General features: G+C 37.3%; 1 protein-coding gene and 1 long non-coding RNA gene across 6 annotated transcripts in view; one reads left to right on the top strand and one right to left on the bottom strand.

Moving 5' to 3' along the window:
• The first annotated feature begins 24 nt into the window (after nucleotides 1-24).
• On the top strand, nucleotides 25-26,151 carry LOC309496986 (uncharacterized protein). Of its 5 annotated transcripts, XM_082167197.1 has the most exons (6): nucleotides 2,746-3,115; nucleotides 13,622-13,725; nucleotides 15,919-15,978; nucleotides 16,406-16,987; nucleotides 20,791-22,656; nucleotides 22,874-26,151. In XM_082167197.1, the coding sequence occupies exons 2-5, from the start codon at nucleotides 13,704-13,706 to the stop codon at nucleotides 22,611-22,613; spliced, it is 2,487 nt and encodes an 828-aa protein (XP_082023323.1). In that variant the 5' UTR covers nucleotides 2,746-3,115; nucleotides 13,622-13,703; the 3' UTR covers nucleotides 22,614-22,656; nucleotides 22,874-26,151. The 5 variants fall into 5 exon arrangements, with proteins under 5 accessions (XP_082023324.1, XP_082023323.1, XP_082023325.1 ...); XM_082167198.1 differs by lacking the exon at nucleotides 2,746-3,115 and adding an exon at nucleotides 25-2,739 and having other exon boundaries at nucleotides 20,791-26,151; XM_082167199.1 differs by having other exon boundaries at nucleotides 20,794-26,151.
• Nucleotides 18,647-27,194, bottom strand: part of LOC309497110 — a 62,658-nt gene continuing 54,110 nt past the window's right edge. The window contains exon 2 of the long non-coding RNA XR_014205392.1: nucleotides 18,647-19,073. This is a non-coding gene — a long non-coding RNA (uncharacterized lncRNA). The remainder of the gene's footprint in view (nucleotides 19,074-27,194) is intronic.

Here is a 27,194-nt window from a genome sequence, read left to right as displayed (position 1 = left end):
ACAGCAAAAAGGGTGTTTACTTCAGCGTAGCACTATTAGACAAGGTGACAACAACCAACAACAAAATAAATAAAACCTGAAAGTTTTTAAATCAGTCACAACTGAACAGCAGTGAGAAAAAAAAAAAGACAATGCATTGATCATGGCCAGAATACACAGCAGTTTAACCCCAAAAGCACATTGATGATATCTATATACTATATATATATAGATGAGAAGGGTGTGTGTGGACTCCTCTAACTCTGGGGGATACGGGGAATAAGCTGAAGTCCCCACAAGTCGGCGTGTTCCTGTAAGGGATAATTCATTATTTACTCACCCTGGTGGTGTTCTACTGCTGTATGACTTTCTCTTTCTCACACCACAAAAGGAGAAATTTATGATTCACAGTTTTTATTTTCTCTGTCAGATTAAACACTGCATTCATTCTGTCACATCAAACCCTTTCCCATATCACAGTTACAGTTGCCTGAAGATTGCTAGAGGACATCTGCAAGAAACAAGTGCAAACAAAGAATACTTAAATAATTAAAACATCAATATGAAAGAGTTAAAAAGGAGAAATACACAAAGAGTGTCCTGCTCGTGCTCGCCCATGTCATAGCAGGGGACAGGCTTCGGGTTTCTACATTTCTCAATATTGGGTCACTTATTCTCTTCACTCTTCACAGTGTTCTCCCTGCCAGCTTTCTGCTCGGCACAGCAGTGAATCCAAGATCCGTGAATATATGCGTCCTCCTTGTGACAGTCCTCGGACACACAGAGATGTTCGTCTGTTTTCCATCAAACCCTATCGTAAACCCCCAGAACCCTCGGATTATACGACACGTGACGCATCGACACGAGTCTTCTTCTAAAAGCTTGATGCTGGTCTCTATCCACTGCCATTATGTGGAAATGTGCGAGTGGGACATTGGTTTAGATTTCTCCTTTTGTGGTCCATCAAAGACTAACCCTCTTTTAAAATCTTCTTTATTTGTGGAAGAGTAATCTGGTGTTCATCTGAATGTGAAGAAGTGTGAATTTATGGCGGTCAGAGAATGTTCAGGGCATCTTATTATAACATTCCAGTCAAAACACAAGTCAGATACCTAGGAATTACTATAAATAAGAGTCAAAGAATAGACGTTCAGTAAACTTTAATCCTGTTATCCAGAAACCGTTTAATCAATGTCTTCTAAGAGACTTGTCATTGAGAGTGAGAGCTCTGATCTTATATCCCACTTAACTTATCCAGCTTTGGCTGTTCGGGTTGATGATGAAATATCCAGGGAGATCGATAAGATGCTCTCTGATTCTGTGTGGAAAAATGGGATAAATTATATAAGAAAAACTTCATGAACTCATGAAAATGGAGGTCTCAAGCTACATTAAACAATACATTAAATCATCCTTCCCTCGGGTCATTTTGACCTGGAAAATATTTTTGATTATTTATAAAAAAAATGTATTGAGTGTTCATCAGAGAGGTCCAAGACCCCAGGACTTCTGTCACACTTGAACCATGAATACACACACACACAAAAGTAATGGATTTGAGGAGTTTTGTGGTTGAAATTTAAAACGGTAAGAAATACCCTCCCGGGTCAATCCGACTCCCTTAGGAATGAAGGGAATGCGAGGAATGCTTCAGTACACACAGAAAAACCTAAAAATGCTCAAAATTCAGACTAAAAATGCTAAAAAAATCCCCAAAATGATTTAATAATGTCTACATGTGTATCTGAACGCACACTGAAGTGAACTGACCAGAGGAGCAGCTCAGACAGCTATAAGGCCATCTAGAGTCATGAAATATCATATTATATTATTATTTTTCCACAAGAGTTCGGCAATGACGCACAATGAAGATATTGAGAGCTGAATTAAACGGGTTATGCATGAAATTGTGTGTTATTTTGAACTTAAGTTGAAAGAATGTGCATAAATGACAAATTATCCACAAAAATTGTCATTGGGATTTCATTCTACTTGATTTCATTGTTGGAAATGTTGATACAAATGTGACATTAATGTGGAAAGATGTTCTACTAGGGATTATTGTAAACCCAAAGATAAACAATCCCGCACTTATTTTATTAATGTTTTTATTTTGATGGCACATTCATAACAGGGGGAAAAACATGTTTTATTGCATTTAAAATGAGTAAATATTGCCCTCGAAGAAACAAAAAGCTATCAGAATTTTACAAGCATGTACACCCTAATGTATTCCTATAATACTGATATACCTCCCCTAGCATTTGATATGTATTGTTTTTTTGATGTTTCTTCAATAAAAGAAGAAGAAGAAGAAGAACAGATGCGGGAGGAAAACAAACATCAGCACTCTTAATAGGTGAGTTATGTTGTACAATATACATGCACTTGATATTATAATAGCTTAAGAATTTAAAGGAGGCTTAAATCATCACTTAAACCATTTAGAAGACCTGCAGTTCATCCACAGAAGCGTGACTGAAACTAACTAGCTATTAAAAAATGCAATTGCGACTTTTATCTGACAAATCTTAACTTTGGTTCTGAGAATTATGAGTTATGATGAGTTATAGAGTCTCGAGTTGTGAGAGATAAACTCGCAGTTCCGCTCTCGTCCACTCGAGTTGTGGTGGCGCTAATGCGCCTAAAGCTGGTTTCCCAGCCGTCAATAAACAAGAGAAGAAGAAGAAATCGAAACTGAAAGCTTGCGTTCATCTTCAGATAAGACTAACGTAAACCAAAACAGTTCCATCATAAATGGTAAGTTCAGCGATGTCCTTCTCTTAATAACTCCTATGATGTTGTGTCGGCATTAGATGGGATTATATCCACGCTTTTTTCCTAACGAGTCGACTGCGTGTTATATCAGGGGAGGCACTTCCGGTTTGGGGAAGATCCACTTACAAAGACGGAAACAAATCATCAGTTTGCGCTACGAATAATCCGTCAGTTCGACTGAATGATCTGTATAATCTCATGTTCTCATGTTCAGACTGATAGAGAATAACACACGCGTGGTGTTTTAATGTGACGTCACGCGCAGAAAGCAAGAGCTCTTCTCAGTCGCTCCGCTGAAATATCTTCATTTGTGTTTGGAAGTTGAACGAAAGCCTTATAAGTTTGAAACGACATGAGGGTGAGTACATGATGACATCATTTACATTTTTGGGACAAACACTAAGCAAAATGATTTCATGATTTATGTTGAAAAGACGTCAGTGACTGAGGAGAACCAGAACTAAAGTTTTTATGGCGTCTTTTTTGACGTGTTCTGCCCCGCCGATATAGGCGTTCATGGATCCTCCATACAAGGCTAAAAACTAGTTCAAATGTGGTCATTGTCAGGGCTGGACTGGGACAAAAAATCGGCCCACTACATATGATCATAAACACCACCCATCTTTGCACACCCTTGAATATGTACTAACTCCTGTTCCTTAAATCCACTAATGCCATGTAATTAACAGATCTGTTAGAGAGTTAACAGATTAAATAAGTACAAAACTGTCATTTATTAATACAGTTGAACTATACTCCACAGTGATGAATCCTAAAACAAGCTATAAGCTTGTTTCTCACAGGATTTTGGGTAAAACTGTGGTGGGTTGACCTTGGTCCTTCTAGGGGGGTCCGGGGGCATGCTCTCCCTTAAGAAAATGTTGTGCTTTTTAATGTTGAATTCATCAATCTGGTGCACTTTGAGAGTTCAAAATTAAAAGCTCCAACCCATATTCAGTGTGCAAATTAAACAAAGAAAAATTCAAACCTCTTTTGGTTACAGTGTCTATTTACATTACATTAATAATAGTTACAATATTAATCCCATGACAGTAATAGCCATATTTTGTAAAACAAATGCACTGAAAAATAAAGGAAACTTTCATAATTAGTTTTGTACTAATTTCTATACTCGACAGAGATAAGCACATGATCTTTTATTTTGACGGACACTTCCTCGTCCCTCTCCTGATCCTCCTCACTATCCTCATCATCACTGGAGCTGATGAAGGGCAGAAAACATATATTTTGACACATTTTACAGCGTCTGCTTGAAGGGCCTGCTTCTATTTTTCATGCTATTTCTCTGCACATTCCTTGCGTTTCTTCTCCATCTCTCGGACTATTTTGACAGATACACACTGACACTGCACACTCGCTCAGAGCCCAGAGGAAGGTGTTTAGAGATGTGATTGGGCCAGCCCAGTGTCAGTCAAGGAAAGAACCAATGGGCCGCTGATCTACACGTTTCATGGGCCGGTCTGTCAGAAAAAAAAAACTAACGCTGACTTTTTTTGACCTATGCATTACACCGGCACAAAGATCCCAGCCCCGCCAATTAAGCAAAACAAAACTAAACGAATTGGCCGCCGATGTACGAGTTTTATGGGCTGTTCAGAAAAAAAAAAAGTATGAGATGTATCGGCCCAAAAAGCACGTTTGCCTGGTATGCCAGATTACCAGTCCAGGCCTGGTCATTGTGGACACATTTTCAACATCATTTAATGTGCTTTGTAAACACACGGGGGTTACAGCGGACAGAGGAAAACTTATGAGCAAAAGTCAAGGGTCAAGAGCCCAACTAAAGCAAACACTGATCTCCGAAAATCAATAAATCATCAACTTCTAGTCAAGTCATCTTCATTTACATAGCGCTTTTAACAATGTAGATTGTTTCAAAGCAGCTTTACAGAGATAAACGTATAATTTAAGGTAATAGAGATCTAAACCTCTGTTAATTCTGTCAAGAACTTCTGTAGACATCTGACAGAATTAGTCGAAGTATCTGTGTGTTATGTCTGTGATGAAGGGCAGCACAAGTGGGAAACACTCTCTGACAAAGTCTTTTCTTCAGATCTGGTTTCTCTCATGACCCAAAGATGTGTGATTTACAGATGTTTCTTTATGTTCATGATTTTTGGACAAAATGTTGCTCATCCACGCTGCTGAGAGCAACATTTAGATGAAGATGTAGATGAGTTGAAATCTGTCTACTGAATTTGCATTTTCATGGGTTTAAATAAAACATGTTTGTTATAAGAGACAATAAAAACAACTTTGTGCATCAGAACCACTCCTAAAAACATTTACTTGATTTTTTAAAAGTCAAGGAATTTTGCAACAGCTGAATGTAACATTTTTGACACGCCAAACACGTCAGTCTCTGATTAACATAAATCAGGGCAAACCCTGTGAAATGCATTCCAGCCGTAAGTCATTTGTAGTTCTTGTGTTTCTGCTCGTATTTTCTCTTTTTCTGTTCTTGTTGTTCCTCTTTCTTTCAGTGAATCTTAACACTTTATTATCAACATTGTTGCATTTTACTCTGTAGTGTGATTTATATTTTTTATTTTTTTTATTTATTAAAGAAAGAGGGTTTTGGCATCAAATAGGGGTGTGCGATATGACGATTTTTGATCGTGGACGATTAAAATGTCTCCACGATCTGCATTTGAAGAATTATCGTAGTATCATGTATTCTATCAGTTTCTGTTCTGGCGCCTCTGTCCCAACATACTGAACAACGCGACGTACATCAAATGTTAACGCAGCGGAACGGGACACTGCAGTTCACAAAAGTTCATCATTTGCATGTGCTTTAATGAGGGTGAGTACGTTTCGGTTAAACGACAAAAATCGGTTAAACATTTAATTTGCGTGCTGATGCGCTGTTCTAACGTGTGCGTTTCTCAGCGTGTACATGTGAAGCTCACAGGCACTAAAAGTATCGAAAGCCAAATGGTTCAGAATTCGCGTGCTTTTGACCGCCGTATCAATATTAAAATGCCGTCTTTATAACGCCGCTAGGCGTTAGATAAGCGCTGTCAGCCGATAATTTAACGTCACACGCCGCCACGCGTTAAAATAACGCCACTCGCCGATAGATGTTAAAGTGACTCTACGGCAAGTCTGAGGGGACAATCCAGTTTGGAAGAGCGCAAAAATGGCAAGGAGAGGATTTGTTTTGCGGGGTAAACACACTGTAAATGACTGCACTCGCCTTTTACTCTGATAATTCAGGATCTGATGTCTTTCAGTCATCATTAACTCTCTGCCCATTTCATGTTTTTAGCCCAAATCAAGTAATCAACTCAGATAATGCACTTTATTTTAAAGGCTAAATTTAAAGAAGAAAGAAAAAAACGTAAATAATTGAAACTATGTGACATTATGATAACAAACTAACAGTAAAATGTTCCGGAAAAAATATTACTTTTATAGCACAATGATCTGTTTTTGGAATTAGCAGTTTACGTCTTATAATAATTACAAATTTAGAAATGCAGGTTTGTTGTGACTGCGAGTGCAAATCTCAACATTCAATTTCAGATTTTTATTTGACAGGTTTTCACATCAGAGCTGTAAGTGTAAATTTTAGCATACAAGTTCAACTGAACTTCCTTTTCTACGTGCAATTCACACGAGCTCTAAGCGCTTTATTATAACTAATGTCGTTGTCTTCACGAAGTGCTGAAATGTCAATACAGTATCATTATGACATGGCCTATAGTCAGGAAAAGAAGAACCAAAAGTGCGAATATGTAGGAAATCCAACTTTATTAATGAAACAGAAGATCAGAGGGAATCATTTCTTTAATTTATTTTTTATTATTTTATTTTTCAATTTAAATTTTTTTACCGGTTGGCTGGTCACGGCTTTCATCGTTTTCATTTAGGCTACGTGACTGCGGAGACCTGCAGTTATTTTCATTTTTAATTTAGTTTTATTAATATTTTGATTTTGAATTTGTTTTATTTTTATTTTTATTTTTCGTGGTAATTTTAGCTTAATTTTAAGCAATTTCGTTATGTGCTTTTGACATTTAAATTTTGTTTTAAATGAGGCTATATTAAATTATTTAGGCCTACCTATATATAATTTAGCTATAGGCTATTTAAATTTTAGTTTAAGTTTTTATTTCTTTCCAGTTCATAATTTTAGCTTCAACTTCAACTTATTTCAGTCTATTGCAAGGCAACATTTCTAATTTTCGTTAATTTTTTCAACGAATATTATAGACCCATTTTATTTAGCCTAATTTCAGCTTTATTTCAGTAAACTTAAATGCTTAATGTTACGAATTATTTAGACTAATGCTGGTCAGGGACACCATTAGGCCGGGAGTCACACACTCAGACAGGCCACCCCATAAAAATAAAGTTTGATTTGCTACATATTCCCAGCTTTTGGGTCTTCTTTTCCTGACAGGCCATGTCATGATGATACATTTCAGCACTTTGTGATGACAGCGACATTAATAGCCTAGTTCTAAGCCAAATGGCTAACTCAATCCTATGGCACTCAGTGAGTTGATTAACACTGCAATAATATATCAGCAGCATGTATGTAAAAGTTTGTAGTTTTGAGATAATGACATTTATGCGTGGTTTGTGAAAATACAAAAAAAAATTCTCACTGAAATAAGGCCATGAAACCCATACTGATTATTTCTTCACAAGACTTTTGAAAATTGTATGACATAGCCTAGAATATTTGCTCCAAAACTATGTGAAAATCACCCTGACTGCTCATTCAGATAAAACAATATATTGATTTAAAATTTCTAAGACGTGTTTTGTGTGACAAAGCCATATGCGAAGAGGCGTGATCATCTCATGAATATGTAAGCCTTCAACACCTGAGAAAGACAAAGACACTCCCCTAACTGCCCTATTAGGAGCGATCAGGCCCTGTCATTCAGAGCAACCTTGCACAAAGAATGAGGAGATTTAAAAAAGAATGGCTTTTAGATTGTTTGGATTTAGGCCATCCTTAAAAATATTCTTGTTTGCCGTAACCCGACCGACCCTGTCAATTTAGTACCGACCCAATTATTTTTTATTTCTTTTTTTTAGTCCGACCAACTTGCCGGTTGTAAACTTGCGTTAAGACCGACCGATTTTTTTTTTTTAACTCTTAAAACAACTAATACAAATGCAATAAAATAATATTAGTTAAGTATTGTGAATATAAATTGCCTAGACCTACATACAAACATAAGCTACGTTCTTTCTTTTAAATAAAAACCCGTGGCGCGTCATCTATGATTATGTTTACACCATTGGTTAACGCATCACACTACAGCCTGCAAGCTAAGTTCGCTTCGTTTCATTCACTGTCAATGGTTCACGCTTGGTAATGATGGCTGCGGCTTTACTCTAAAGATTATTTCATTTTTATATGTTGTTGAATATGGTTTATTAAAAAATAAACATGCGAGAGCGTGTTATAGGCTATATGTCATGTTTTAGTCAGATATGACGACGCTACTGCAGCACACTCGCCGCACATGAGAAGCTGCATCAACGTGCAAACTATCGCAAATCAAAGTGAAAGTAAGTCGCAGACGCTTAACACACAATCATCTTCATTAAATGTAAAGAAACGAAATGATCTTACCAGGGCTGTTTCCGCTTTCTCTTATTGCGGGCTTTGATTCAGAAATCAAATCGGTGAAAAATGTACCCGACCCCGATTTTTTTTTTTATTTATTTTTTTTTTATTTACTTTTTTATATTATTTTTTTTATATATAAAAAAATAAAGACCTACCTACCGCCCCTTTTTTTCTTTTTTTTTTGCTGTTACTGCAAACCAAAATATTTTTAAGGATGGCCTTATTTACAACACAACACAATCCAAAAATACAAATGACAAAAGAGCACATTGAAAACAATGATCCAAAGACAGAGACCTTTGTGCCATTCCTAAAAACATACCTTTCATTTCCAAGGTGTTTGATTTTCACTTTACCATGTTCATGTACAGAGACTCATGTGAATGTTGAAGTCAGCAGGACTCAGTTGCATCTGGTCCCTGAAAGAAAAGAAAAAAATGAAAAAACTGTGAACATACTGATATCAAGAGAAACTATAGGGCTGCACGATTTTGGGAATAGATTTTAGATTTTTCTGGTTAAAATTTATTTTAAAAATTCACAGAATACACACACACACACACACACACGTTTCCAACAATATATAATGAACATGAATATAGGCCTTGTAGGCATAGGCTACGCAGTGCTGCATAAAATAATAATAACAATAAATTAAATCTTCCAAAAGATTTCAAGAACAACTACGCTAGAGAAAAATATATTGATTATCATGTTACTTCAAATGTTTCCATTCGTTATGATGATATGAAATGAGATAATAGTAAAAACATAAAGCCTAATGTTTGGTGCATTTTTCCTTTCAAACGCAATCGCGCTCCAAAATATGATGCATTCAAACGCACAGCGCGCTCCAAAATATGATACATTAAAACGCACAGCGCGCTCCAAAATATGATACATTAAAACCCACAGCGCGCTCCAAAATATGATACTCAAACCCACAGCGCGCTCCAAAATATGATACATTCAAACGCCATCGCGCTCCAAAATATGATACTCAAACCCACAGCGCGCTCCAAAATATGATACATTCAAACGCAATCGCGCTCCAAAATATGATACATTAAAACCCACAGCGCGCTCCAAAATATGATACATTAAAACCCACAGCGCGCTCCAAAATATGATACTCAAACCCACAGCGCGCTCCAAAATATGATACATTCAAACGCCATCGCGCTCCAAAATATGATACATTCAAACCCACAGCGCGCTCCAAAATATGATACATTCAAACGCACAGCGCTCCAAAATATTAAACATTATGGTTATACATATCTATGTTTGAGCAGATATCCACAAACAGTATTTAACAGTAAACACGGGTCTAAATAGTATAATATTCACCATATATCTAGCAACAGTTCAACTGCAATGTGAAGTTTATGCAACAATACCATAAACTAATAAGTAAGAATTTCTTACCTTACATCTTTCTTGTCTTCAAATCGCGTTCTTCTTCTTCTTAGGTAAATCCAATGTAAGCTCAGACGTGTCTTCCAAACTCGACGAAAAGCAGAGACTTGTGAAGTGTTTTGGTGTTTTGTGTTTGAGGTAACGAGGGCGTTCGCGTCCCATGTGGAGATTTGCATGTGAATCTCTTTTGCGCGAGTGGGCGTGTCGAATTAAAAAGTAATTAGCAAGCGTTTGAGATACTGGACATCCTGTTGGTTTTATACAAATTACTTAAACAGAGAATATTTGTTTTCAGTTTGAATCCGATCATTTAAAAGTACACACTTAAATGTGTATAAAGGTATATGGCTCATAAATGTGTGACAAGTATTCGCTGAGTTTTGTTTCAGTTTATAGACGTGCTCAAGAAAAAAAAGTTCACCGCGACGGAGAGGCAGAACGCACACCCTGTTTATTTTCTTTATTTTACAAAAGCACAATGTTTTGATTTGATTGTAAGTGGACACATACAAAAGTAGAAATATCACAGATTCTTTTTTTATATTTCTTTTTTCTGTATAACCATAAATGACGGAGTAATTTAAGTTTATGTTGCTGCTATGTGAAAAAAATCCAGCAAAACGCGTCGGCGCGTTTCTCGACCTCAGAGGATTAACTCATCCCGTGCTGATTTGGTTGATTATCTGAACGTGCTCCTCCCGAACTTTGTTATATATAATTTAAATATAATTTAATGTTTGAATTTAAGGGATCACATAAAGGGAAATTAAGTTATATTTATGCGCAAATAAGCTGGGCATTTATGCGATCCCTAATCGCAGTCAATTATTTGACTCTACAGACATTTTTCTGGTCTCTGATAACGGGAGGGGCGAGCCAGACTACATCGCGCCAGATCTTAAGCTAGACCTTTTTATTTATTTTTTTATTTATTTATTTTTCTTGAACAAAATTCATTTACATTTACACTTCACACTCACAGTCATTAGCCCCTTTTACATGCACACTTTTTTGCTGTTCTGATTAAGATCGTTCTGATTGACGGATTCCGGTTGACTGTTTACATGGGATGTTATCTAAACCGATCTGGTGTTTACATGTGCTGACGCTTTCAATCGAAATCATTTTGTGACATGCGCACACTTGTCTGCCGGATCTGGGAGCTCATATATTTTCCACGTGCACACTTAATCGTTGCGTTAGTTGTAGGCATTAGCCGCGTTTCCACTGTCGGGCCAGTGCGAGCCATGGCTTTAAACGGGCCGTGCCAGGCTAATATCCTCGGGCCAGTATAGCACTGTGCCCAAAATCTGCTGCGTTTCCACTGTCGGGCAGAAGCTCCACAGCGCTTCACTTAAAACACGCCTCTCTGGAACAACGTCACACAAATCCATCATTTCACCAACAAAATGGAAGTTTTATCAGAAAACTAATCAGAAAGAAATCACTGGAAACAGCGTGATCGCAAAACAAGAGCGACCGTTTGCTGGCATTTTTGTTGTTTAATTGAATATTTAAAACCCAAGAATCGATGTTTTACCACAGGTTTACAATAAAAAGCGACACATTGATCATAATGAATTAATTTGTGTCAAAATTGCACATTAGCAATCGTCTCTGACATTAGTCACACAGAAATAAAGTGGTTTACCGTTTATGACGTTTGTGAACGTCTATTTCACAAAAGAAAGAGGACACGCAACTTATTCAGTCGCGTCTGTTTCTGTTTATTTGGTAGCCTAGTTAGACAAAATTACAGGACATATTTACATCACATTTAGAAAGAATGATAATTTCTACAAATATGCCACCAAAAATATTACCTGAGGAGCTTTAGCACTCTCTCCCAGAAGTATACAGTTATATTTTCAGTCAGAGATAAAGAGGATAGTCCGGTATAAAGAGACGAGACGTAGGCTACTGACAGATAAAATAAATCAGGATTATGATAACCTATATGATTTGTCTGATTTCTTGATTTGTCTGATTTCGCTGATTTCTAAGCGTTCATATTTACCATGTTTACTATGGTAATGGTTAGCGTGCATTGTTTTTTGCATCTGGTCACAAACAGAAGGCATTATGTTAGCTGACAGAATTATCTGGCGCAAAACCAGGCATGCGCAGAAAGACGTACACTCAAAGTAATCGGATCAGCTCGTTTACATGGTGTAATCTTTCATTTGATCGGTTCATGAAAAGGTTTATTCCACCCCCTTCAATCCGACTGAAATTTCAATCGGTTTGAGCATTTTTATTCCGATTGAGGTGTTGACATGGAGCATTTTTATTCTGATTGGACTTTTAAACTGGTTATAATCGGAATACAATGCTACATGTAAACGGGGCTAGTTACAGTGTGTTTACACCGCAAAATAAATCCTCTCCTTGCCATTTTCGCGTTCTTCCAAACTGGATTGTCCTCTCAGACTTGCGTAGAGTCCTCAATCTCAGTAGAGGAGGGGCCATGTAGATGAGCTCATAAATCTGCATTTTGAGTGGTGTGTGGCGTCACTTTAACATCTATCGGCGAGTGGCGTTATTTTAATGTGTGGCGGCGTGTGACGTTAAATTATCGCCTGGCAGCGCTTATCCAACGCCTAGCGGCGTTATGAAGACGGCGTTTTAATATTGATACGGTAGTCAAAAGCACGCAAATTCTGAACCATATGGCTTTCAATATAAAAGCCTGTCTGCCAGTGCCTGGATACTGAACTAAGTTATCTTTCGAGTCTTATTGTTCTAATACTGTCAAATACTCACAAGGTTTACATAAACAAAGTCGGTTATGTCTAAAGTGAAAGCAAACTTGAGAAAATTGAGGGAAAATCTGCTTGTCAAATGCGTGTATATTAGACGCATCGCGCGCAACTCTTAAAGAGACAGTAGCAATAAACACGCTGCCGCTTGTCCTTAAAGGGATAGTTCACCCAAAAATGAAAATTCTGTCATCATATACTCACCCTCATGTTGTTTCAAACCTGTATGAATTTCTTTCTTCTGCTGAACAGAAAGGAAGATATCTAAAAGAATGTGAGTAACTAGACAGTTTTAGATACCATTGACTTCCATGGGAGAAAAATACACTATGGTAGTCACTGGGGTACATCAACTGTTTGATTACCCACATTCTTCCAAATAACTTTTATTTTCAACAGAAGAAAGAAACTTATTCGAGTTTAAAACAACTGGAGAGAGTAAATTATGATAATTAGAATTTTTAGGAGAACTATCCCTTTAATGTTAATAAAACAACAAAATGCAAAGAGAAAATCACTCACTGCTCTTGACTGATAACTTTAATAGTAGCTTTAATAAGTATCAATGTATAATTTATGCAGTGAAGTCTGTTTTGTTTTATTTTCATATTTGTTCATTTAATTACTTTCTTCAATGCTACTGTTAAATACAGCTGTAGCTGAAAACATAAAGCACTGTTTATTTCAGCTGTATATTAAGTTGTGTGTGTAATGTGTATCTTTGATCTTAATATTTAATAACAAAGAAAATAAAGACAAATATTTTTTATCTTCGCTCCTGTCTGCCATTTTTTTATTTTGTTGCCTAAGGCTTTGTTTTAAAATATGGACATTAGTTTGGCTGTAATGCTCAGTCACACAATAGTAAAACCAACATAAAAAAGAATCGTGATAAAATCGTGAATCGTGATTTTCCTGAAAAAAATCGTGATATGATATTTTTGGCATATCGCCCACTCCTAGCGTCAAAATAACACCAATGTATGTCTGCATTTTAAAATGGGTTGGAAAAAAAAGATGTGAAAAAAATAAAGCTGTTACTAAAGGAAATCAATTTAATCTCCCAAAGGAAAAGAAACCGATCTCAGGAGTCAGAGAAGATGATCAACTGAAGACTAAAGAAAGAGACGGATAGGAAACTGAATATCATCATGTCCAGCAGAGAGAGCAAAGGTGAGATATACACACAGCAAGACACATAGCTACATATACATATACTACATATATATACCAGGGATGTGACAGTGAGAATATTTTCCCACCGGTTAATCAAAGTGTGACAACACCAGTAATACCGTTATCACCAGCGGGGGCTTTTAAATCACTAATTTGAAGGTGAAACTAAAATGTGCACATCTGCAGGGGCATTCATTACGGTGCAGAACAGAGCGTTTTCAATGAATTCCTACCATAGGAGTGATCTGAAAACACTCACTCTCTGTGGACGCACACCGTTATGAAGCCCAGTGCAGACGTGCACATTTTAGTTTCACCTTCAAACCGTCCGTAATGTCAGACATTGCATTTGAGCTTAAACTGAAAAGTGAATGAACGGTCGGTTAACTGCAGCGTTTTGCCCGCTGGTTATTAAACTAAACCAAACGCGTCTTATATTTGAGATTAATCAGATATAGACAACATAAAAGTAATCTTGCAACTTACATCTGCACAAAAGAATGCGAATGCGCACATGAACTTGACCGTGCTAGTCTGATGTGTAACACGTGAACGTGCTCTTCCTTTAAAAGCACGCTGAAAAACTAAAGCAAAGAGAATTTACTAAATTATATTACAATCGTGTTCTCATTATAATGTTATGAATATGATAGATTGGCGCTGCACTTTCAAATCCAGCTTCACTTTATTTAGCCGCCTGGAAGGCGCGGTGTCTAACGAGTAGGCTACTCGAGCACTCGTGCACATTTTAGTTTCGCTTTCAAATTAGTGCCAATTCAGTGGCGGAGCTAATCCAGCTAATCCACTGGCTCTAATGTCCAGAGTGGTGAAACATGAGATGTAATTCAATTTAGTCTTTCTAATGGGCAATCTTTGGTTTCCTGCGCTGCTCCAGACCAAAAAAAGCTATTTAATTTAAAAGCAAATTTATTATTAAACCTTTAATTTCAGTCATCCTGTAACATTACATGACATTATTGTTCTCCAGCTGACAGATGACAGTAGGCTACATTCATGTATTTACTTAATATTTCTCTTGTATACCCATATACTGAATTAAAACAATTAAATAAAGTATTTTATGTCAAGCAATTTATTTTCTAAATAAAACTGCTCTTAATTTTCATTGATTACTGATTATTGCAGTGTTCAGAAATATTATAGACTGTTAATAATTTTAATTAAAGGCCTATAATTCATTGTGTAATAGACCTAAATGTTTTTAAATCATTTTTAATAAGGAGTAAGCTGATCTATCTAATCTTTTGTTATCCTCACAGCGCGTCGGTTATGCTGTGATGCTCTATGAAATTATTGTGAGGCAATTGTAATATCAATTTAATAATACAAATAGGCCTGCACTAATAATAATAATAATGTAATGCATAAATTAAAAAATGCTAAATCCTCTTGATATCAATAGCTAATTGTCGATATCTCTTGATACACAATATCATGGTCTATTATATTGGCCCGGGGGTTTATCGCACATATTTCACACGTATAGTGTGAGCAGTGAAGTCGCAGCTCGACGTTCAGACCGTACAGTGTGATCACATAAAACATGAGCTTTGGCTTTACATCACATGAGATCTACTCTACAGTGTGAGTTGGTAACTTTGCTGAAATCACACAGAAATCACACATTTTATGCCCACCTTAAGTTTTCAGACGCAGCCGATGTTTGCTAGCCTGACTACGTCAGACTTCCTACTTCCGCTCAATTTCATTTCGCTTCTGTACTCAGTCTGAGACAGCGTCATAGCTTTCCGTTTTCCTCCGGCCTGAAAACAGCCGGCCAATCAATGAACAGAGGGCGGGCTGAGAGCCGTGACGTAGACGCTGATTGTACCGTGGATGTGTAGATTTACTTAACGTAATCTGCAAAAGTCGTTCACAGCCATGTTCACTCCGGTATTTCGCTCGATGGTTTTGTTTTCGCATCATACGTGTGTTTACAGTGGAAGTTAGATGCGGCTGAGCATGCGCATAACACATGTCATAACCATACGTTATGTGATTGGCTTACGGGTAACCAATGATTTTAAACTTCAGACAAGCGCCCCCCGCGCCCCCCCTTTGTTGTTTGTTTGCCAGTATGTATTTATTTATTTATTTATTCAGTAAAACTGAGGTGTAGAATTACTGTGCTGTAAGTATCAAATATAATTTAAATGTTTTTTTCTGCAGGTGTGGTCTGTGTTCGTCCTACCAGGAGAAGAAACAGTAAAGAAAATATTCCTCCTGAGAGTAAGTCTAGTCTTTATAGATACACAGAGACACCATACAGGGTATTTGAGGAACCTAAAGGCTATATTTTACATAGATATTATATTTTATTTTGCTATATTTTATAAATGTCATAATCATTTGTTAAAATACAAGTATTCATTACTTCAATGAGCTCATTGTTTCTGCATTCAATTATTACATTGTTTAAATTAATACATTTTTTGTATATGTACATTTCTGAAATGCATAACTTAGTTTCCTCTGATAACAGATCACTCTAAACTGTAATGTGGACTCATGCATTTTCTGTAAAGTTGCTTTGAAATGATGTGTATTGTGAAAAGCGCTATACAAATAAACGTGAATTGAATTGAACTGAGTAAAGGGTTCCTAGAGGTTCTCGAGAAGTGACACACTGTAACATCATGTGTGCTGTGTGTTTCAGTGAGTGATCTGAGGATTGTTCTTCTGGGTAGGAGTGTGTCAGAAAACAGCCGAGTGGGAAACTTCATCTTAGGAAGAGCAGCGTTTGACAGTGAATCTCCTCCAGCTGATGTAGAGCCGTACAGTGAGAGAGTCAGAGGAAAACACATGACGGTCATCAACACTCCTCTCCTGCTCAGCCCTGATCTCTCACTACGTCACATCACACAGGGAGTGAAGGAGTGTGTGTCTCTGTCTGCGCCGGGACCTCATGTGATCGTTCTGGTCCTCAAACCCGATGAGTGTTCGAGAGAAGAGAAAGGGTGCATAGAGATAGTGCTCAACTGTTTCTCTGACAGTGTGTTTGAACACACTCTGGTGCTCACGACACAAGCGCCTGACGGGGCAGAGCCGACCGAAGTCAATGACGTCATAAAGGAAATCATTAATAAGTGTTTTAACAGACACTACAGACTGGGGACAAACAGCACTCCTGCCGACCTTATAGCGACATTTCAGGAAACTGTTCAAAGGAATGATGGACGTTACTTGATTTGTAACAAATATGAAGATTTATATTTCTCTACAGAAGCCACAGAAAGAGGTGAGTCAACACAATATTTGAGTAAATGTTATCTTTATTTGTAAAAAAAAAAAACACTTTATGCTGCAATCACATCATGTTGCATCAACATTTCAGCATATTGGTGTGCATGTAGACACTCCTGTTCTCTGTATTCAACTTGATAAAAAAAGTTAAAACAAACTTTTTTGTTGGCTTTTATGAAAGCCTGAAGTACTACTTCATATATTAAAATCTGAAGGTTTAATGTTGTCTCTCAGACAAACAGACAGATAAAATGAACTTTGTAAGATGGTTACTACGGTGTTGCTAGGATGTTTTGGATAGACAGATCAAAATCCTCAGTGTTAAATCACCACGGCTCAGTGTACATATGGTCCCACTCCACAGAGTGTTAAAGTATATTAATCGATTGATAATTGAGCATTAGTGATGAACACCTGCTGTTAACAAGCAGAATCACTGAAGGAAAGAACAGAAAAACAGAAGAGGCGAGCAGAAACACAAGAACTACAGTGGGTTGTGATATTAAGAATCTGAGGATGTGATGAGGGTGACGTAGAGCACTTCTTCACCTGTTTAAGCAGCAAACACAGGGTTCGTACAAGGTGCTTGAAGTACTTGAATTTGACTTTTTTAAATTTAAGTCCTGGAAAACAGCCATATTTTTGAAGAGGTACTTGAAAAGTGCTTGTATTATTAAAATTAGGGATGCACTGATACCGAGCTCATGTACTCGCACTCGTAAAAATGCTCCGATACCAACAACCAATACCAGGCAGTGTGTGTACAGTAACACATAGCTGTGGTGCGCGAGCTGATAAGAGGAAAACGCGAAGTGGATTGAGCGGCACAGACGCACGAGCTGGTCGAGCACATCCCTTTAAACAGACATCAGTGGAAAGTTTGTAGTTCAGTCGGATGTCAATGGCAAAGAAAATAAAACGATAGGGGTGTAACGATACACAAAACTGACGGTTCGGTACGTCCCACGGTTTTGACATCTCGGTTCGGTTCGGTTCGGTTCATTTAGGTGGAGTGGGGGGTTTAGAAAGCTAAAATTGTTTTTGTTTTTAAACAGATAATTTAATTAACAAATTGTGTCCTTGTCTTTAAATTAATTCAATTACAAGTAAACGTTTCGCAAGGATAAAACTAATTATCTGCTAATGCTGTAAACTAAATAGGAGCCCTTACTTGCACATTACTATAACATTAAAGCTTAACAACAGAGCCAAGACTTTTAGCCTAAATTCAGTTGCTATTTATTTTTAGATATAATAATAATCAACACTCAAGTAACAAATTGTATGAAAACATGTAAACTGCACATAAGGCAGTTTTTACATTAACATATGTTTTTACTCTAATTTATGATTGAAATATAATAATTTACACAGTTGCTGTCATTTTCATGACAGATATTTTAAACATACATAAAATAATCAAGATGTCATTAACAGGTTAAGTAAAATATAATATATAGGCTAATATAGTGCATTTATTTAGTAAAAGAGTTCATTTCCTTAGCAAACCAACAAGCTGTGGACACTGAATGACTTGCCTGAGGTAAATAAAGCTATGTGAAAAAAGAAGCGTTTTATTGACATATTTCCGCTGTTGAAACACTGACTGAGCGATTACACGAGTTATGATGCCTTTCAGTAAGTATACTGTATCTTTCAACATACCTTCAGGTGTCCATTCATGTTTATTCTGTAACTGAGGAAGAGAATCGCGTTTACTCGCGCTCCGCGCTGCCGCTTGAAATGAGGAGCCTAGTAGCCTACGGTGATCTGTCACGCCACATCAAAGAGCGCCAAAACGACATTTAATGTTTGAATTTCGTCATCAAATAGACAGAATTTGAAAGATTACACCTTGCTTATTATCGAATGTAACAAAACACTGAGCTTATTGCGATTAAATGTGGTTAATGGTGGTTAGGCAACGCTGTATTCGTTGTGTACACATAAGACATGAGGTCCAATGAGCCGGGACAGCAGAGGGCGGGGCGGGCGTGTTCGGTACGCCATGAGAGTATCGCGATTCGTATCGTGGGTGGTGTATCGCGGTTTTTCGGTTCGGTTCGAATATCGTTACACCCCTATAAAACGAGGCATGTAGCTTATTAATAATGTTAACTGACGAGAGAGAGAGAGAGCGAGAGAGAGAGAGCGCACTTCTGTTGAATGCTCTTGATTGCTGATCGTTCACTCAGCACGTGTTATATGGATTAAAACTAAATCGTATATGTAAGTAAAATAAATCATGAACTGTTACCTGATTTATGTATAACAAGTGGTTCCCTACATTATTACAGGACGTGTGCAGGTCAAGAAGTTTAATGAACGCAAACATCTGAAGCGCACGCCCCGCAAACCAGCGTCTCAGACAGCGTGCAAATACTGAATTGAATTCTCTTTCACATCTAGTGCTTGTACGGACGAATTCATACTAAATTATGTAAAAAAGTCTGTCTTAGCGAGTATCCCAGTAAACAAAGTCTGTTATATATAAAGTGACCGTAGTCATGTTCAGATGGGGTCGGTGCGTTCGGTCTTAAAGGGACAGCAGTCTAATAAACCTGATGCTGTGTTTTAATGTTAATCAAACAAAGGACAAATAAATCACTCACTGCTCTTGACTAAATAGGCTATCCTTTTCAACTTTACAAAAATATTCATCTATATTTAATTTATACAGTAATGAATATGCATTTTTTTCACATTTGATGATTTTATTCATATTTCTGTACCTGTTAGATCTACCCGAAAAACTCTAAACACTGTTTATTTAAGGGGCAGTCATGGCCTAGTGGTTAGGGAGTTGAACTGGTAACCCAAAGGTTGCTGGTTCGATTCCAGAACCGGTGGGAAATTACTGAGGTGCCCTTGAGCAAGGCACCTAACCCCTAATCGCTCCCCGGGCGCCACACAAAGGCTGCCCGCTGCTCTGGGTGTGTGTATCCACGTTTGCAGTGTGTGTGTTAACTACTCACTACTCTGCTCCTAATGTGTGTGCATTAACTTGGATGGGTTAAATGCAGAGGTCAAATTCCAAGTATGGGTTACCATACTTGGCCGTCACGTGTCACTTTCACTTTCACTTTCACTTTCATTTGTTGCCTTTCTTTGTTCTATTGTATTTGTTTGTCCTATTTGTAATTTGATTATTTGTTCTCATTTTGTTACTGACTGCTTACTTGTCTTTAATAATGTTTTAAATTCACATTAATTAGGCCTTTAGTTTTGTAATTTGTAAATTACTCATATGTAATTTGAGTAAAAAAAATAAAGTAAAATAAAGACATTGTTTGATAAGTGCTGATTGAAGTCCTTGAAATCCAAAAAAAAGTAGTGCTTAAAATCCTGGAATTTCATTTGACAGAATCTGTACGAACCCTGTGAACAGTATTGGGGCAGTGTGTCCCTTCAGCCACGGCCATCTCCATAAAACTCAGGTGTTCCTGTAGGATTTCATTGGGACGTTTGTAGTTGTATTGTAATTATCAAGGTCTGCAAGGAGCCAGAAAATCACCTATTAGCTTTTTTATTATTTATCATTATCTGTTTATTTTCTCTTCAAGATTTAGATTATCTCGAAATTAAAAATGTCTGGCATTTTTTGGAGAACAGCTAAATATCCAAAACTATATAACATGCATTTGAAACATGTCATGACAGCATGTGTAAAGATTAGGCTGTTCACACAAGACATCAGATTTAGTCTAGATACAGTACAGCCTTACACTGTGTGAACACTGAGTAATTATACTGTATTGATGACCGGATGTTCACACTATTGTATTGTTTTTCTGTAAGCAGCTCGTGTGGAAACAGATCAGGAGAAGACAAATAGACTGAGCCAGTCTGCTGTTAATGACACACTGAAGACATCAAGAGAAAACACAAGCAGCAGCACCATGGGAAAACACCACAGCGATGGAAAGAGTTTAAGTGTTGCACATATTATCAAGAACAGCTGGAGCAGTAAAGTAAAAGATGGAAGCAATGAAAACCTGCCCAAGTTTAAACTCCATCTGGATGAAACGTGGAAGAACCGTGATGGATTCTGCAGAAGAAGCACGTTTGGGAAAAACGTCACTAAAGAGAACAAGACCATCATGATGATCGGAGCCACAGGTGCAGGAAAAACCACTCTAATTAACAGCATGATCAACTACATCCTGGGAGTGCAATGGGAAGATGACTTCCGGTTTGTGCTGATAGATGAAGGGAAGCAGAAATCCCAGGCTAAAAGTCAGACTTTGGAGATCACGGCATATCAAATCAATCACATGGATGGTTTCCGGGTCCCATATTCTCTGACCATTGTGGACATACCAGGCTTCGGTGATACCAGAGGAATTTCACATGACCAGAAAATCACAACGCAGATTCAGGAGTTCTTTTCTAACCCAAGAGGGATCGACCGCATTGATGCCGTGTGTTTTGTAGTACAGGCTTCACTTGCCTGTCTGACGCACAGAGAGAAATACGTCTTTGACTCCATTCTTTCCATATTTGGGAAGGATATTGCTGAAAACATCCTTGTGCTGGTCACCTTTGCAGATGGAAAACCACCTCCTGTTCTCGAGGCCATCAAAGAGTCTGGGGTTCCCTGTTCTACCAAAAAGTCTGGAGAACCACTTCACTTCAAGTTCAACAACTCTGCTCTGTTTGCTACCAATAACACATCTGGAGACGATGAGGAGTCTGACTGTGAAAACTTAGACCAGATGTTCTGGAAGCTGGGATTTTTTAGCATGAGAAAGTTCTTCACATCCCTTAACACGATGGAAACCAAGAGCTTGTCTCTGACACGGGAAGTCCTGAAAGAGCGACAGCAGCTTGAAGTGCATGTGGAACGTCTCCGGCCCCAAATCAATGCTGGTCTGATGAAACTGGATGAAATCAAGAAGACAAGAGCAGCTCTGGAGCAACACAAGGTGGAAATGGAGGCAAACAAGGATTTTGAATATGAAGTAGAAGTAACTGTCCCAAAACAGATCGAAAACAACACTAGTTACTACTTAACCAACTGCCAGAAGTGTCACTACACATGTCATGACACATGCACTTTTGCAAATGACAGTGATAAATATAAGTGCAGTGTCATGAAAGCTGGAGTGTGTACGGTGTGTCCAGGAAAGTGTGCCTGGAATGTGCACTTTAATCAGAAATACAAATGGGAATATGTCCCAGAAAAGAGAAAGGGAACCTATCAGGATTTAAAAAAGCTATTTGAGGCTGTACATGAACAGGTCATGTCAAAAGAAAAGATCTTTGAAGAGCTTGAAATGGAGTTTGAGGTTGTCCAGGATATTGTGACCGGACTGATTGAAAGACCTCAAAAGTGTTTGGAGCGTCTGGAGGAAATCGCCCTCAAGCCCAATCCTCTGTTCACTCCTGACTACATTGATCTGATGATTGAGTCTGAGAAACAAGAAGCCAAGCCTGGATTTCTAGATCGCGTTCAGGCTTTAATGGACGTCAGGAAGAGGGCAGAGATCATCAGTAAGGTGTCCACTGGAGGAGTGCTTCCAGAAGACTGGGAAACATACAAACCTGCAACAAGAGGAAAAGGATCATCCTATGATTCAAGAGTCCTGTTCAGTAAAGCAAAGAATTATCTGTTCAAGTGAAACTTTAACCCTTTATCTATAATTACTACGACTATAAACTAAAACATTTGACTCTGTCTTAAGATGCTCTGCATGCATTTTTATTATACTTACAATACTTATACAAAAATACAGTAGTTTAAAGGGTCTTCATCTTCTAAACATGATGTACAGTATAAACCTGTATTATTTTGCTGAACGGCTTGTGAGAAAATCATACATCTAAAATTGATTTATGTTATATTGAATGAGCTGAATATGAATATGTCATGTATCACAAATGATCAGAAAGTATCAAACTGCTGTTTTGGGAAGATGTAATTTTACTTTCATTGATTCTAGTTATTCATTCTGCATGAACAAGAAAAAAGTAAAGTTAATTAAATCAATGAATGCATTTAAAACACACACACACACACACACACACACACACACAAACATATGTATGTATATATATATATGTTGCTCATTATTAGTTCATGTTAGTTAATACATTAACTAATGAACCATATTGTAAAGTATTACCATATATATATATATTATATATACAGTAATTATTAATCTTTGTTAATGTTAGTTAATAATAATACAGCTGTTCATGGTTTGTTCATGTTAGTTCACAGTGCATTAACTAATGTTAACAAATACATCATACTTTGATTTTTTGATAATGTATTAGTAAATGTTGAAAGTAATATTAACTAAGATTAATTAATGCAGTAGAAGTATTGTTCATTCTCAGTTCATCTTAACTAAGTTAGTTAACTAATGTTAACTGATGAACCTGATTATAAAGTGGTAGCATATATAATGGTTATGATAATCAGTCAGGATATTTCTCCTACTTTAACTCAGTTCTGAGACGTGTCGCATGTGTCCTGGGGCCTCATGTATCAATCTTGCGTACGCACAAAAACGTTGCGTACGCCAGCTTTCACGCTCACGGTCGGATGTACTAACAGTGAAATTAACGCGAGAATGTGCGTTCCTCCACGCCAATTTCATGTCTGGCGTACGTACATTTCTCATTGTTTTTGTCCGTTGGCGACTCTTACAGGCAATGAAGTGAAGTTGCAAACATTACACAACGAATTGTTCTACAAGTCTATCGCACCACCACCTGTGGGAAACATTGCTATTAATTTGCAATTTATAAAATAATTGACATATATTGCCGAGCCTTATGGGAATATTCTATCAATTTTGCAATTAAGTAAGAACATATAAAAGCATATGCAAATTGATACAACCCTTAGTCTATCTATGGCAATGGCAGCTTTGGTGTAATGTCCACCTTTATATCAGACCATTTCTTTTTAAGGTCATTTAGGGTAGACTGTGTACCGTTGAGACATGTGTACAGTTGAGACACCTTAAATAACTTGCGTTCGCAGCAAGCACAAGTTGTGATTTTTGCTGTGCACGTGCGTATTAGTGTCCTCTTTGATCGTGGGAAATTTGAACAACGGACGCATCTCCGATCCGAAGATATCGGGGAAAGATTTTTTTTCTAAGATATGACGTTCACTTCACCATGCACTCTCCACAATGAATCGCTTATTATCCTTATGTGACTGTTAAACGTAACTGGTATCACCACAAACGTTATTCTGTATTTCATGGTATTGTGTCATGCAAGGTAATTTCAAAATCTAGAGAAATGTGCGAGGTGGCCAGCGGGGGACAGTTGAGACACACGTGTATCTACTGTAGCCCTGATAGAGTTCTATTAGGAAACACATTGTTTAGTTGTTCAGTGTTATGATAACAGTTTAAACGCCGTAATTAGCCAGCATAGGATGCAAATGAAAATAAAATGTGATATTTGTGATATTTAAACTGTGTATTATTAATAAATATTGTTACATATCTTGTTCCTGCTTTATACATTTTAACCAGTGCTAATTTAAATAAAATGAATGAATATAAATGGATGAATAAACAAAAATGTTGCCCAATTGTTATTTTCTTTATTTGTCTTTTTTTTTTTTTTTTTACAATGAATGGTTAGTTACCTTTACATCATTAAAAATGGGGTGTCTCAACTGTACCATGCACTGTCTCAACTGTACCACATGATATGGGTACAGTTGAGACAAAGCTGAGACAAAAAGCACCTTATTTTTATGAGCTAATTGTGGAAAATATAAACTACTTGTGGGTATTATTGATTGATAATATCTTAGTCTACAAGGTAATGAAATGTCATGTGGCGTGTCGTGGAAATTCACTTCTTTTCAGTGTCTATTTTTGTGGGAAAAATCAAAACGCAAAAAGTGTCTCAACTGTACTCAGTCTACTCTACAGTGCGACTTTCAGATCCCACCGCATTGACGGCATCAGCCAAACTCTCCCACTCATATTTTTTCCTTTTGTTATTAATTCCGCAGGACAAAGTTCCAAATAAATTTTTTTTTTCATTTCTACCTCCGATAGTAGCACCTCCAATTCACTCTCTGTAAAGTTTCGTTTCTTGCCGCCATTTTCTTACTGCTTTCTTTTGCCAAAGTGGACTCATTACCATATTTAAATTAATTTAATTAAGGGAGGAGACTGGGTTGGGCGTTGTGCTCGTGCATGTGCGCTCAATTTTACGTTAACTGGGATGTACAAAGAGAATATGCGTGGGATCCTTCGTACGCAGAGATTCATACATCTGGTTTTTTTTGTGCGTACGCACATTTACAGCTTTGTCCGTACGCAATGTTTTAGTATGAATTCAACGCAAGTCTTTGTACATGAGGCCCCTGGACTCTTATGTTCTTCTGCTGTTCCTGTTGTGTGTTTGTAGTTCTCTGAAGTTTTCCCTGTGATTAGACTTGATTGTTCGCAGCTGTTAGCCTGTTGCTCTGGTGTATGTTATCCTCAGTCAGTCATTCTGTGAAACGAGGAGCAAAGGCAGGAGACGGAGACGGAGGAGTGGATTTAATGATGAAAACACGGGAACATGGAGAACTGAGAACTGAGGGACTGAACCCAAACACACACAACATTATTACAGACAATAGACGGACAAACTGAAACCTTTTTTTATTTTAAAATGATTAATTTTAATTGTACATGTATATGATTTCATTAAAAATACACAATTGTTTTCTTATTTACTTTTAATCCGTTGTTTTCTTTACTGTCAATTTATTTTTTCCCTGTTTAAACTGTAAATTGCTTTATTATCTTTCGTTTGATATATTAAAAACTTCAGCTTTATTTTTCTGCCAATCTCTCGAGTACAGTGATAGTCTGTCCATCCTCTTCATCCCTCTTCCTCTGTTGCTCCTCATCCTCATCCACTGCTTTCTCTCATTAATAATTAAAGGACTGGATAATATCTCATAAGAGCTCATAATAGACACTATACTGTATATTCAACAGTAGAGCAATGGTTTGAGTTGAGATGTAGTAAAGTAACTACTACTACTAATAAAAAGATCACTTTTAATTTCCTGTCCTGTGTGCCATGATTGCAGTTCTTTGTATTTTTCCTTGTTGATCACTCTGATTTTTTCCAGGTGTGTCGTGTTAGCTTTTTGTGTATATTAAATACCCCTATGTTTTCAAACGGGTCCTTGTGTTTATCAGTGTTTGTACTATAAAGACAGCCTGTGAGTTTCAGAACTCGAAGTGCAGAGTTGTGGGAAAACAGTCTTTGATTTGCCTTGTGATCCTAACACTGAGAAAGTGAGGATGAACAATTTTTAATCGAAGTTCCAGATCGAGTCAGTAAGACACTGCTTTAAACCAGGATAAGAGCTGATCTGAGCTGATCGACGGCATCGCTGTTTCAGCAGAGCTGCTTTATAGCCTGAACTCATTTAATAATGAATGATCTTTACAACAGAGCGGAGGGAACGTTTACACGACAACAATGTACTAAAAATGGAAAAGTTCTTCCTTTGGACAGACGATAAAGCTGTCACAACAATCCCCGTTCACACAGATCAGTGAAAACGACTAAAAACGCAGTATTCTCCTGCCAGCCCAGTAGGTGGCGATGTCACATTGTGAAGAAACAAAATAAACACTTTAATGCACTCACATGTGTCATCACTTTCCACTGAAACAAATGTCATTACAGAACCTGTGTGAAAAACTTTGCAAAGGCCTGTCGTGTTTGTGCTGGTTAAATAACTGTGGTCAGGCCAGCCTGCGCTCTTGAAAACACACTGATTCTAGCGCCTGTGTTGTGTTACGGTGCGCGCAAATACTGTTCATTTATAGATACTGACAATAATGAGTAAACGAGTAAACTAAAATATGCATGAATAAATATAAAACAATATATAGGCTGATAAGCTAAATTTGACTATATAAAAATGACTATATACAAAGATTAAAAATGGGCCTGATAACATGAAGTTGACTTTAAATGATGGGTAATAATATTTAAAATCAAAATTTTAATTGCATAAGTACATGACCAAGAAAACAGTGTATGTATGATTTCATTTTAAAACAGTAATTACTTGCAGAAGCATGTCTCCCATTATTCTGCAGAACTGAGACATTGAAGTAATAGTATAACTCTCTCCTTCTGCCCACTCCTTAATATCAGTGACCCGGCCCTCAACTAAAACTCCCTTACTGTACGTACAGTTGACAAAT

The sequence above is a fragment of the Leuciscus leuciscus genome (assembly GCF_965113295.1).
Source record: "Leuciscus leuciscus genome assembly, chromosome: 4".
NCBI lineage: Eukaryota > Metazoa > Chordata > Actinopteri > Cypriniformes > Leuciscidae > Leuciscus > Leuciscus leuciscus.
The sequence above is the reverse complement of the archived record's forward strand: the minus strand, read 5'-3'. Positions and strand labels throughout refer to the sequence as shown.

What these genes read in the sequence shown, in the direction of transcription:
- LOC309496986 (XM_082167198.1), top strand. Translation starts at nt 13,704, where the DNA reads ATGTCCAGCAGAGAGAGCAAAG. An exon ending in GTCCAGCAGAGAGAGCAAAG is followed by an intron (nt 13,726 to 15,918) that starts GTGAGATATACA and finishes TTTTTTCTGCAG; the next exon opens with GTGTGGTCTGTGTTCGTCCT. An exon ending in AGAAAATATTCCTCCTGAGA is followed by an intron (nt 15,979 to 16,405) that starts GTAAGTCTAGTC and finishes TGTGTGTTTCAG; the next exon opens with TGAGTGATCTGAGGATTGTT.